The 12,891-nt window shown below is 45.6% G+C and overlaps 1 protein-coding gene and 1 non-coding gene across 2 annotated transcripts in view; one reads left to right on the forward strand and one right to left on the reverse strand.

The window, feature by feature from the left end:
• Nucleotides 1-3,113: 3,113 nt before the first annotated feature.
• Nucleotides 3,114-3,185, reverse strand: TRNAT-CGU (transfer RNA threonine (anticodon CGU)). The gene has a single exon. It is a non-coding gene; the product is annotated as a tRNA-Thr (tRNA).
• A 4,206-nt stretch (nucleotides 3,186-7,391) lies between these two features.
• LOC142802943 (endothelin-converting enzyme 1-like) overlaps nucleotides 7,392-12,891 on the forward strand; it is an 82,281-nt gene continuing 76,781 nt past the window's right edge. Inside the window, exon 1 of the mRNA XM_075888027.1 lies at nucleotides 7,392-7,697. Within this exon, the coding sequence (XP_075744142.1) occupies nucleotides 7,392-7,697 (306 nt within the window). The remainder of the gene's footprint in view (nucleotides 7,698-12,891) is intronic.

A 12,891-nucleotide genomic window follows, 5' to 3' on the forward strand; every position in this document is an offset into this window, starting at 1 on the left:
GGGCGCCTTGGTCGATGGGCACTACGGCTTCAAGAGTATAACTACTCGGTGTCCTACAAATCTGGCCGTTTACACCATGACGCTGACTGCTTATCTCGGAATCCAGTGGACCCACCTGAAGCGTTCGATGAATCGCCATGTGTGCTGTCTCTCTCCGCTTTAAGCAACATCCGTGAGGAACAGCGCCGAGATCCTGCCTTGCGTAACATCATCGAGAAGCTTCATTCTGCGGCACCCGATCCTTCTACTCGATTGTTCGTGCTTAAGGATGACACATTGTACCGTTGCAACGTCCGCCCTGATGGACACGAACTGCTCCTTGTGGTACCTTCCCACCTACGTGCGAGCGTGATCGGCCAGCTTCATGACGCTCCCACTGCCGGTCACCTCGGACTGTCTCGGACGTATGACCGCGTACAGCGTCGATTTTACTGGCCCAGTCTTTATCGCTCGGTCCGCAGCTACGTCGCCTCATGCGATCAGTGTCAACGCCGCAAAAAACCTTCTATGAGTCCTGCCGGGTTCCTCCAACCACTTGACGTTCCCTTTGATCCCTTCTTCCGACTTGGTCTTGACCTCCTAGGCCCTTTCCCTGCATCCACTTTGGGGAACAAGTGGATAGCTGTCGCGACGGATCATACAACCCGGTACGCTATCACGCGGGCTTTGCCAACCAGCTGCGCCACAGACGTTGCCGATTTTCTCCTGCACGACGTCATACTTCACCATGGCGCCCCACGCCAACTCCTAACAGATCGTGGGCGCTATTTCCTTTCCCGAGTTATCGACGACCTGCTTCGCTCCTGCGAGACGAAACATAAATTTACGACAGCTTACCACCCGCAAACTAACGGACTCACTGAACGATTCAACCGGACTTTAACTGATATGCTCGCTATGTACGTATCGTCCGACCACCAGGACTGGGACGTTGCATTGCCCTTCGTTACGTTTGCCTATAATTCTTCACGCCATGATGCAGCTGGTTTTTCACCTTTCTACCTGGTGTTTGGCCGTCATCCAACTTTACCTTTCGACACCATCTTTCCGACAGCCGTCGACTTTACGACTGAATACACCCGTGATGCTATCACCAGGGCTCGCAAAGCACGAGAAGTTGCTCGTCAGCGCCTTTTAGCATCGCAAGATCACCAGCGGCATCGTTACGACTCACATCACCGCCAAATTTTCTTTACACCAGGTTCTCTTGTGCTATTGTGGACTCCGACTAGACGCGTCGGACTTTCTGAAAAACTGCTTTCCCGGTACTCGGGACCCTACCGCGTATTGCGCCAGGTGACAGATGTGACATACGAGATAGCCCCGCTCGAGTCTTCCTCCGCCTCCGCTTCGCTGTCTACAGACATTGTCCACGTATCCCGCCTTAAGCTTTACCACTCGGCAACACAATAGAAAGCACCGAGACGGTGCTTCAGCACCCGGGGGTTATGTTACGAGACAATGCCCCACTTAAACAGTGAGATAGGCGCTGAGGAAGACGAGGTGACTTGTGTGTGCGCGCGCTCTCTCTTGTTCGCCATCTTGGCTTGCGCGTTGGCGCTGTGTAAATATATTTTAAAACGCCTAGTTTCCCTTGTGCCTTCACGCAACAATATTTACACAATATAATGAGATCTAACAGACAATAATGCGAAGGAAGGTTTAGGGGAAGTTCTTAGGCCAATTGTAATGTAAATGAGAAGAAAGAAAAGTGGGTGAAAAGATAACTTGCCGTGGGCAGGATCCGAACCTGCGACCTTCGAATAACGCGTTCGATGCTCTACAACTGAGCTACCACGACAGCTATCCCCCCAGCAACTTTATCGGGTATCTATGTCAATTTAAACGTGGGAGTGTCAGTCAGCGCCACTAGTAGCCATAGCGGCGAGTGTGGCACACTCTTTATGAGCCTGTTTGGCGTCACGTAGAACGTGAACTTATTACTAACTGGCAGCTGACAAAATAGTCCCTCGTATACAACCTAAAGGCACCAAGTCTGCCAGTACGAGACCCTCGTTAATGAATGAGGGAAACAAATGTATACTTAAGGGCTCGTTTTTCATGTTTACACAATATAATGAGATCTAACAGACAATAATGCCAAGGAAGGTATAGGGGGAGTTCTTAGGCCAATTGTAATGTAAATGAGAAGAAAGAAAAGTGGGTGAAAAGATAACTTGCCGTGGGCAGGATCCCAACCTGCGACCTTCGAATAACGCGTTCAATGCTCTACCACTGAGCTACCACGACAGCTATCCCCCCAGCAACTTTATCGGGTATCTATGTCAATTTAAACGTGGGAGTGTCAGTCAGCGCCACTAGTAGCCATGGCGGCGAAAGTGGCACACTCTTTATGAGCCTGTTTGGCGTCACGTAGAACGTGAACTTATTACTAACTGGCCGCTGACCAAATAGTCCCTCGTATACAACCTAAAGTCACCAAGTCTGCCGGTACGAGACTCTCGTTAATGAATAAGGGAAAAAAATGTATACTTAAGCGCTCGTTTTTCATGTTTACAATATAATGTATACAACATGTTTACAATATAATGCATACAATATAATGAGATCTAACAGACAATGATGCCAAGCAACGTGTAGGGTAAGTTCTTAGGCCAATTGTAATGTATATGAGAAGAAAGAAACGTGGGTGAAAAGATAACTTGGCGTGGGCAGGATCCGAACCTGCGACCTTCGAATAACGCGTTCGATGCTCTACCACTGAGCTACCACGACAGCTATCCCCCCAGCCACTTTATCGGGTATCTATGTCAATTTAAACGTGGGAGTGTCAGTCAGCGCCACTAGTAGCCATGGCGGCGAGTGTGGCACACTCTTTATGAGCCTGTTTGGCGTCACGTAGAACGTGAAATTATCACTAACTGGCAGCTGGCCAAATAGTTCTTCGTATACAACCTAAAGGCACCAAGTCTGCCAGTACGAGACACTCGTTAATGAATAAGGGAAACAAATGTATACTTAAGGGCTCGTTTTTCATGTTTACACAATATAATGAGATCTAACGGACAATAATGCCAAGGAAGGTATAGGGGAAGTTCTTACGCCAATCGTAATGCAAATGAGAAGAAATAAAAGGGAGTGAAAAGATAACTTGCCGTGGGCAGGATTCGAACCTGCGACCTTCGAATAACGCGTTCGATGCTCTACCACTGAGCTACCACGACAGCTATCCCCCCAGCCACTTTATCGGGTATCTATGTCAATTTAAACGTGGGAGTGTCAGTCATTTGTTGGAGTGTCATTTGTGGGAGTGTCATTTGTTTCCCTTATTCATTAACGAGGGTATCGTACTGGCAGACTTGGTGCCTTTAGGTTGTATATGAGGGACTATTTGGTCAGCTGCCAGTTAGTAATAAGTTCACGTTCTACGTGACGCCATACAGGCTCATAAAGAGTGTGCCGCACTCGCCGCCATGGCTACTAGTGGCGCTGCCTGACGCTCCCACGTTTAAATTGACATAGATACCTGATAAAGTGACTGGGGGGATAGCCGTCGTGGTAGCTCAGTGGTAGAGCATCGAACGCGTTATTCGAAGGTCGCAGGTTCGGATCCTGCCCACGGCAAGTTAACTTTTCACCCACTTTTCTTTTTTCTCATTTACATTACAATTGGCCTAAGAACTTCCCCTAAACCTTCCTTCGCATTATGGTCTGTTAGATCTTATTATATATATATATATATATATATATATATATATATATATATATATATATATATATTCAGAAGTTGTGTTAAGAATAACGCGAGATGCCTGTCCCTTTCATCCGGAAAACCTTTGGCCTAGGCACATAGGAAGCATACCCTTGGGACTACGTCATATGATCGTACGCGCCAAACATAATTCACAGTAAAATGTTCACAGAAAAACAGAAAAACAGCGAGATTAAGCATTACAAAAGCAGAGGCCACTTTACGTAAGCGAAATTTAAAGACGAGACGGCCTAGTACGATAACAAAGACGCCTTTTTCTTCATTGACATGAAGTACACCCTCCGTGAAATTGCCGCGGTGACGATACAGTACATGGATACATGTGCTGAAAGTGCCTTGATAGTCATAGGCATTTTTGAACACAACAACCCTACCTGCAATAGCCACAACGGAGGCACCCTAACACCATTCCCCCTATTAGACCCAGAAGACCGAAGGCTCGTCTCTGGTGCAGTCACCGACTTTCACAGCGAGACAACGAACGTGACAAAAATTGAGAATCGATACTGGAGCAACTTCAGTCAATAAATCTGCAGTGCGGATCACTGCGACAGAATTGCATCTCACCGAACGACTGTTACGCGCTCCCAAGACGTTTTGTGGAGCGAGATACAATCAGCTTTCTGCCCTGCTTTCCGCTCTGTGCGGCACAATACCAGTAGTATTTCCAGCATTGTGATTCTTCAGCTAGCACTTGCGCTCTTCAGATCACGAGCGTCACCTTACAAGCAGACGCCCAATGGTCTGTCCACGTGCTACCTGCGGGGGGGGGGGGGTGCGGAGGGGGGGAATGATCGAACTGCGATGCTCTTTCACCTATGTTTGGGTTCGGCAAGTGTTTTGTCGCGTGCGTTGCGGATGTGAGGGTAGCGCTTGGACAGGCCCTAACTGCGCAACCGTAAGAAGACTCGCGGTCTTTCGTATATAACCGCGAGTAACTCACTATGTTTGCGATACCACCCTCAACGAACACGGCACAAAGTGTTCTCTATACAGAACTCAACCCACGCCAGGGCACGTTTAATGACCGTGTGCTTTTTTCACAATTTAGTGAAAATCCTCACACACTCACTGAAATTTTAACTGAGCTTAGGACCTTGAGTATTATGCAGTGCTAATGTAGCAGACAGACACGCGGATGAATACGATCCAACGCCTCTTAAACAGTAAGCATGTTGCATACACGAGCTCATTTTGATACATGGCCGTTCTCTTAGTGGGCTGGTAAAGAAAAGTGTTCTTTTTTGTTTTGTTAGTTTTTAAGTCCCGATGTGTAACAAAAGAAGGACATGAGACTTTTGACTTCACTGTACCGGCCATTTTTATGGGTATTAGCTTACCTTAACAGTGTTTATTTTTGGGCTACGTATGCAATCAGCCCGAGCAGGCGGCACTTCAGCGCTTTGGAAAAATAGATAAATTGTTTTAAATAATTGTTTCCCGAAAAGCAGTTTTGGTGGACGCACTCTTCTGACAGCAGTTACTGTTGCAGTAGTGGTTATATGCTTTTTAATGTTTTAACATTGAATAGATGCTTACTGTATTGACCTAGCAAGCTAAGCTGTGGCTCTGTGCGTAGAGCAAAGCACTGTTTAGGGCCTGGTAAAATAGATTATTTCGTTTCTATCATTTCGTCTTCAGTTCAGGTTATATTGGCGTGATTTCCAAAAATACGACAGCGAACATAAGCGGCTGTTTATTTGGTGTAAACAGTGCGATTCATACAGTCAAGATGTCCACGAGGTTACGCTATTTGCCGAAATAGTTTGACGCACCATGTTAGCCTTGGCGTGAACCCTGATATTCAGAAGTGCTTCGCCTATCAGGAAGATTAGGGTATGCGTGTTTTGGTATGTACTCGCATGACTGGCTGATTCTTTCTTTACTTGTTTCCTTCGTAATTTCATTCTTTCTTTGTTCTTTCCACCTTCCTTTCTTTCCTTCTTTCCTTCAGTCTCTCTTTTCCGTTCTTCATTTGCCTATGTGATTTCATTTCTTCATCTTTCCTTTTTGGGTTCATCGCGGTGGTGTAGCGGTAACATTGATCAGCTGCTGACCAAAAGATAGCGCATTAAATCGGAGCCACGGCGGTCACATTTCCATTTCTTCTTAATGTCAGAAACCAGCACGCTATGTGATGTCAGCGCACATCAAAAGCACCAAATGGTGAAAATTTCCGGAGCCTTAACACTACTCTATTACCCTTCACAATATTGTTGCTTTAGTACGTTAAACTCAAAATGTTAGTATTAGTAGATGCGAAAGCCCCGCTGCGGTGTTCTAGTGGCTAAAGTACACGGCTGCTGACCCACAGGTCACGGGTTCGAATCCCGGCTGCAGCGGCTGCATTTCCGATGGAGGCGGAAATGTTGTAGGCCCGTGTGCTCGGATTTGGGCGAACGTTAAAGAACTCAGGTGGTCAAAATTTCTGGAGCCTTCCACTACGGTATCTCTCCGAACGTTAAAGAACCCCAGGTGGTCAAAATTTCCGGAGCCTTCCACTACGGCATTTCTCATAATCATATCGTGGTTTTGGGACGTTAAACCCCACATATCAATTAGTAGATGCGAAACAGCTCTTTGAATATTCTGTGTAACACTGTCCCTCCGTACGAAACGCCCCATGCCGCAGGCGTTGGCGGGGTGCTAAGTAGGTTACGCCACTGATGGGCGTTGACGTTACGCTTCCCTAGCAGTGCTCGCTGACGTCCCTCTCTTCTTCACCTGCCGTGAGCTTCCCGCGGCGCCCGCAGCTGCTCCCTCGTTGGTTCGACCACAACACCAGCCCCAACCGCCGTTCGCTAAACAGCCGACTTATCGGTTCAGACGCAATAAACCCGACGCACCTAGTACGCACTGAAACACGTCTTGGCGTGTCACCTACAAGACCTACACCATCCATCGCTTCAAATCAATCTTCCAGCGCACAGCACCCATGCATGCGCAGTTCAACCCGTCGTGCCACTCGTGCGCAACGCTACCCATCAGGGTTCTCTTAGGGGAGATGGTCCAACCTTTTTCAATTCTTCCGCATAAGCTCGGTGATAATGATTGCTGAAAATTTTGCATATATATATATATATATATATATATATATATATATATATATTCTCTGAAGAATGCCATGCCACGGTGGAAACGTAAATCTCTAAAGGCACTGCTTGCTTTCTCGTACGTGTACTAGCTTCTTTTCTTATACGTACCAGTCTCACTGAAATTTCCCACTGAATATTGTGTGTGTGTGTATGTGCGTGTGCGCGCGTGCGCACAAACAACCATACGATACTACTCAAAAACTAGCTCATGTGTAACGTAAAAAATGTGTTCTTTTCAGACGTTTTTTCCGCGCATACCAGTAAATATTTTTGCATGCTGAGCATGTAATCCTAGGGTCTAGTCATGCGCCGTCGCCGTCCGCAGCCTCCCCTCCTCCTCCGCCAGCCATCTGTGCATTCCTTCATCCTCTCAACACAGCGCGCTCTGCGCTCGCTTGCCCCCTCCGCGCGCCGCGCGACCTTTAGTTTCACGTGCACCACGTGCATGCTAACACGCGCATGCGCAGGCTGGGGCGCTCGCTATAAATAACAGAGTGTCGGGGCGCGTCGCACTTCGTCGGTTGGTTTGTGCGGTTGCTCCACGTCCGATGTCACTGGTGAAAATGTATGCTTACGAATTCGCAAACACACTTATTGACGTCCCTTCCAAAAGCGTCAGCCAATGTGTTGGCGGAACCGCAAGCAATTCAGAAGACAATTCGTCGGTGGACAAGGCCGCGCTGAGAAGAGCTTGCGATGCGGAACGCAAACGTCGGCGTCGAGCGGGGAGGAAGATCCCCAGCTCCGAGAACGTGAAGCAGCTGCGAGAGTTCAGCGTCGAGTGGAGGATCCCCATCGCGAAGCAGCTGCGATACGTCAACGTCGAGCGGAAGATTCCCAGCTGCGAGAACGCGAAGCCGCTTCAAGGCGTAAGCATTGGCAAGAAAATCCGGACGGTGAAGCCGCGTGCAAGCGTCGACGCCACGAGGCCGATCTCGATGCTGCCCGCGAGCGCGCCGCAATAGCGGCGTGGCGACCCAAGCAGTACGGCACGCAAAACCCTTACTTCAAGCGCGACTTCCTCGACCGGAGCTTCGGCCACAGTTGCTAGGTGTGTGACCGAGTTTGGTTCGACAACAACTTGACGTGGATCGGCAACATTCAGACGTTGAACGCCACCGATGACGTCGAGGTTGCGGGATACGCTCCGGCCGCGTGCACACACGGGTTCCAACGACCTGCGAGCGGCGTGGGAATTTACGTCAAGCGTGACGACGTCGACTCCGTCGAAGACCTACAACTGCGGCCCGGCCCTCAACAACGCGCAAATGGCGAGAACTGTGTCGCTAGAATCTGCGGAGTCGACGTCAAGACGATTTACCTCGCGCCCAACCTATCGCGTGCCGCCGTGGAGAAGTACGTCGACGAAGTCGTGGAAGAATACCTAAAACAACGACCACAACGAGGACATTTCGTGAGAAATGGCGACTTCAACGTCGACGTCATCAAGGACGATTGGGTGGTCGACTACATGGAGTCATGGCACTCGCTCAAACGAGCAACGCACGACGGCAAACATCATCCGACCACTGTTCGCGGGACGTGCATCGACCACGTCTTTGCAAATTTCGACCTTCGACCGCTGCAACCAGACCCACTCAGCCTTCACTTTACGGACCATAAAGCCATCTTGCTCAAAATACCCAAAGCGTCTAGTCAATAAATTTTCTTTCGCAGCATACGTGCGTGCGCGTTCACTCATGTTTACTCATAACACAAACGCATGTCGCAAATTACAAACCACATTTATTGCAGTTCAACATATATGCTCCGCATGCTAGCTAGTGTACCCACTTGCGAAACTACGGTATGTTTTTTCATTGAATTCTCTTTGTTTTTACACACACACACATACACACACACAGAGAGACAGAGAGAGAGAGAGAGAGAGAAAGGATGAGCGGTCAATATTAAGAAGCACATCTGATGCACTCCGGTGTCAGACAGCCACGACATAATAAAAACACACTTCCCTGACGCGAACAAAGCTGCAAACTGGCCAAAGTATTTATATGAAATTTTCTATGTAAATGAATCTTATATAAAATAATCTTACTTTGGTACTCTTGTAGACGGCATCAGCGATGCCCCTCCCAATGATTTCCTAATTTTATTAAATAATAATTTTGATAATTACAGCGGCATTTTGTGCGTGCTCATCATCTTACTTCTAGCAAATGGGCCCTTACAGATTGCATGTTGTGGCCTGTCTTTAAGGAAAAGCCCAGCCTCATCCCCTTTCTAAAATAATTCTTGGGATAAGTTGGCATTGTTTTGTTTTTTGATTTGCAATGCCTGCTCTCTCTTAAACTAAAAACTAGCCCTAGTCGTTGTGAACATTTTTCAAAGTAGTTATTGTATGAGCATGTTTTTCTTCAAGACGAACAGCTTCGAGCACAAAATAACGGAAAGTTCACTACAGCAGAGCGTGCTCATCCTTCCCCGATTCCTCCTAGCTGAGCACGTGTTTTTACGGTGTGAGTGTTGTGCATTTTTTATGCTTGAGAAGAAACTTCGTGCTTTGAACGTCGCTTGTACGCGCTTCTCCAGTGCGTCTTCCTTTCGTGCGTCATTTGTGCTTGAGCAACGCGCTTCAAGTTTAGGTGCTTGTCGTTCTTTGCATGTCATCCCAATAAGCTGCTATCACATTCATTGTATCTCCTTTGCGGCAAAACTGAGTTCTTTAATAGTGTACTGCACAGCGTTTAACAAAAGAAAATATTTGATGTGTTCAGAGTTATTCTCGCAAACTCAGTACTTCGACTTTGATGCATTTAGGCCAAAACAACCATTTCATCTGCAAAATGTCATTGACTATTGCTACCTTGATGGTGGATGAAAAAGCAAGTCATCGCTGTTGCGCCCATACAAACATACATAAACAGACTCGTATATAAATTGCGTCCAGCCACTTCAAATTATTGTTTATCAACAGCTGAATTACTTTTATCGTGCTGATAAAAATTTTTTTATTACAGATGATTGGCCACGAGATTATGCACGCATTTGATGTAAGAGGCATACACCGCCTTGAAGGCTACGTACCAGATGATTCGGAGGAGGTCATAAAACTATACACAAAAAAGGCGTTGTGCTTACGGCAATCTCACAAGTCTGTTGTGAGTAGAGCAGTCGAGCTCTCTTACCTCTACGAGTCTATCTATACATTCCTAGGCATTACTGTCTGTTAGAGATCAATAATATTGTGCCAAAACACAGAAAAACTAACCCTCAAGTGTACACATCTTTCCCATGTATATATATATATATATATATATATATATATATATATATTTATATATATATATATATATATATATATATATATATATATATATATATATATATATATATATATATATATAACCTTTTGCTAATATAGCAGTCATTATGTCTTTGAAAATTTTTGCCTAATATCTCGCTCCACACTGAGAAGAAGCTACATGCCACCACCAGCGTTCATGTTATGGGCAACACGAGAACTCACCTGCTGAAACAGATTTCCGCGAGCGCGAATAATGAAACAAGAATGACATTGCGGTATGAGTTAGAAAGTGGTTGAGCGTCTCATTGTTTCTTTCCAGCACAGCCCGGCCTGCATATATAATCAATCACTTCCGAAGAGCAGTACACTTTTCGGGTGGGGAGCGAGAACGTCGAATACATCGCGGAAGCGCGCAGACAGACGTAAATTATATGTGGAATCTTCCACGGAATCTTTTAATAAATTCTATTTCAGTTGTCAGCCGAAAATACACTAACTTTCGTATTACTTCAAACGCTACTGGTATAGGCAGTGCATAGTTGTTTTACCACATTCAGGTGCCTAATACAATCGGTGTCGTCGCTCCAACTAGTCAGTCGCACGTTGATTAACACACGATAAATCCTTAGAAGTGACACGACAGAATTGAACGAGTGAGACGAAACACAGCGAAAGTGAAACAAATGCCAGATGTCGCCCCAGTTTGAGCCACGATAACTGCACGGTTATCGCAACATTTACCACATCATATTGAAAACATTTCCAAGATAATGCGTCTCAGACGCGCCCAAACATACCGACATGTTACCTGCCACTATATCCTCTTTGTCGAAACGTTTTGCTTTTCCTTCATAATAACATTCTTCGAGTAACTGGCATAACGCAATATTTCGTTATCTTCTCAAATTTTCAATCCACCGACATGTGTTGCACATTCACTAGCAGACTAAATGTGCACATCTGCATTCCTAATATTTATTGCCAAGCTAAAACTGCTGCTTGGACGAGTTGGTACACAAGACTGATTTACTAGTTCAAAGCAGAGAACAGTTGAACATTTATTATAATGTTTTCGAGCATCACCTTTAGTCTCTTCCCTAGGCTCTCGACACAGATATGGAACCTATTAAGTCACGTCTATTGCGCGTTTCAACGTACAATTTCACGTGCCTTGTCTGGTAGCCTCTTGCCACATGGTCATCCTTTCCACTCATGCGGCACTATGAGAAGAATGCTGCGTGATGACGATGGAACGCCTATTTTATACCAATATGCATCATTATAGTGGGTCCACTTTCGCACAAGGAAGACCGGAAGTGGCCCCATTAGGGAGATTAAGCGGACCACTTGTGTATAGTGACGCGCAGTTTGTTAAGGCATTATTTCGACACGCTTCTGTCACGCGGTGTTCTCGGCAATCAACAAATTTTTGGAGCTGTTTATAAGCGTCAATACTAAGGCTTCTCAAACAGCAAGAGGCTGCATCAAAAAACACGTTTGGTTGGACGTAAACTGTACAGCAGACATCGTTAATAAAATACAATTCACAGGTGTCACAGCGCCAGTTCAGGTGGGTCACGATGCTGGCTAATGTGAAGGGAAGCACGCACTGCATAATGAGCGACGAGGGTTGAAATGTGCTCAGTACGCGGCCCTCGTCTCTTGTAAGTCAATTATTTTAAGATATTTTACTTAGCACAGAAGAACACAGACACACTGTAAAGCACATATGAACAAAACGTTTGTTGCCGTATGTACATTTTCTTGACTGTGCATAATTCTACGCTAAACCAGAGCCATGCCAGAGTAGGGACAATGTGTTTTCAAGCACGCATACTTTTGAATCGCTTGCGAACCAGCTCTTCATTTTTTTGACGTTGAGGAAGCGCCATAACCGTGTTGCATGCAATGTACTTACTCGACGCATTCTTGTTATAAAAGCATCGATAACTGTGAAGCACCTGATCGCCTATATATATTTTGGAAATATTGTCTGCGTGACGTTATAACGGTTCTCATGGCAGCCTAATTATGCTATGATGTCACTAGCACTGCCATAGTGATTGGCATAGACACTTTATGTTATGCTCTCCTAGCCTTCTCTCTTTTGATTACTGTAGTTCTATTTCTCGTCAAATGTACTGTTTTTCTGGTAATATATGATACAAATATTTAAACAGTCAAGTAGGCAACCTAGGAAAACGGGAAGAAATGTTATAATAAAGGTACGCATACTAGCTGAGGTTATGGTGTACTATACTGGCCAGTCGTGATGCAGCAGTGTGTTTAAAAGCGCTGCCGCGCAGTACATGTGCTGTACCTCAGAAGTTTCATACCTCAGAAGATAGACATCTACTTCAATGTTTTCACCAGCTCACAGTTCACAAACTATTTTTTGATTAATTTTTTGTGTTAGTTCTCATGGCATGAACACGTATCGGTGTCACTTTTTTTCGCAACTGCTGTCACTTAATGCAGATCTACTGTGATCACAACATCACTGATGAAATAACGGATAGCAATGATGAGGCAATCTTGTTCCCCCAATAGAGGCATAATAAGTTCGCACTGATATAACGGTTTTTCCTAAATATTATCAGATATTTCATCGCATGATAGAAAGTACCATTAGAACAATTGCGTTTTTCTTTGTTGTATATATAAGTGTGTAAGGTGGCCATCTTGACTGACATTTTTCACGCTATATTCCAATGCCTAGGTAAAGTAGTTTTACTAATCACACCTAATATACTACTCTGACATTTCGGCACCAGAAATATATGTGCACGTAAACGGAA

Source organism: Rhipicephalus microplus, chromosome 3 (assembly GCF_043290135.1).
Source record: "Rhipicephalus microplus isolate Deutch F79 chromosome 3, USDA_Rmic, whole genome shotgun sequence".
NCBI lineage: Eukaryota > Metazoa > Arthropoda > Arachnida > Ixodida > Ixodidae > Rhipicephalus > Rhipicephalus microplus.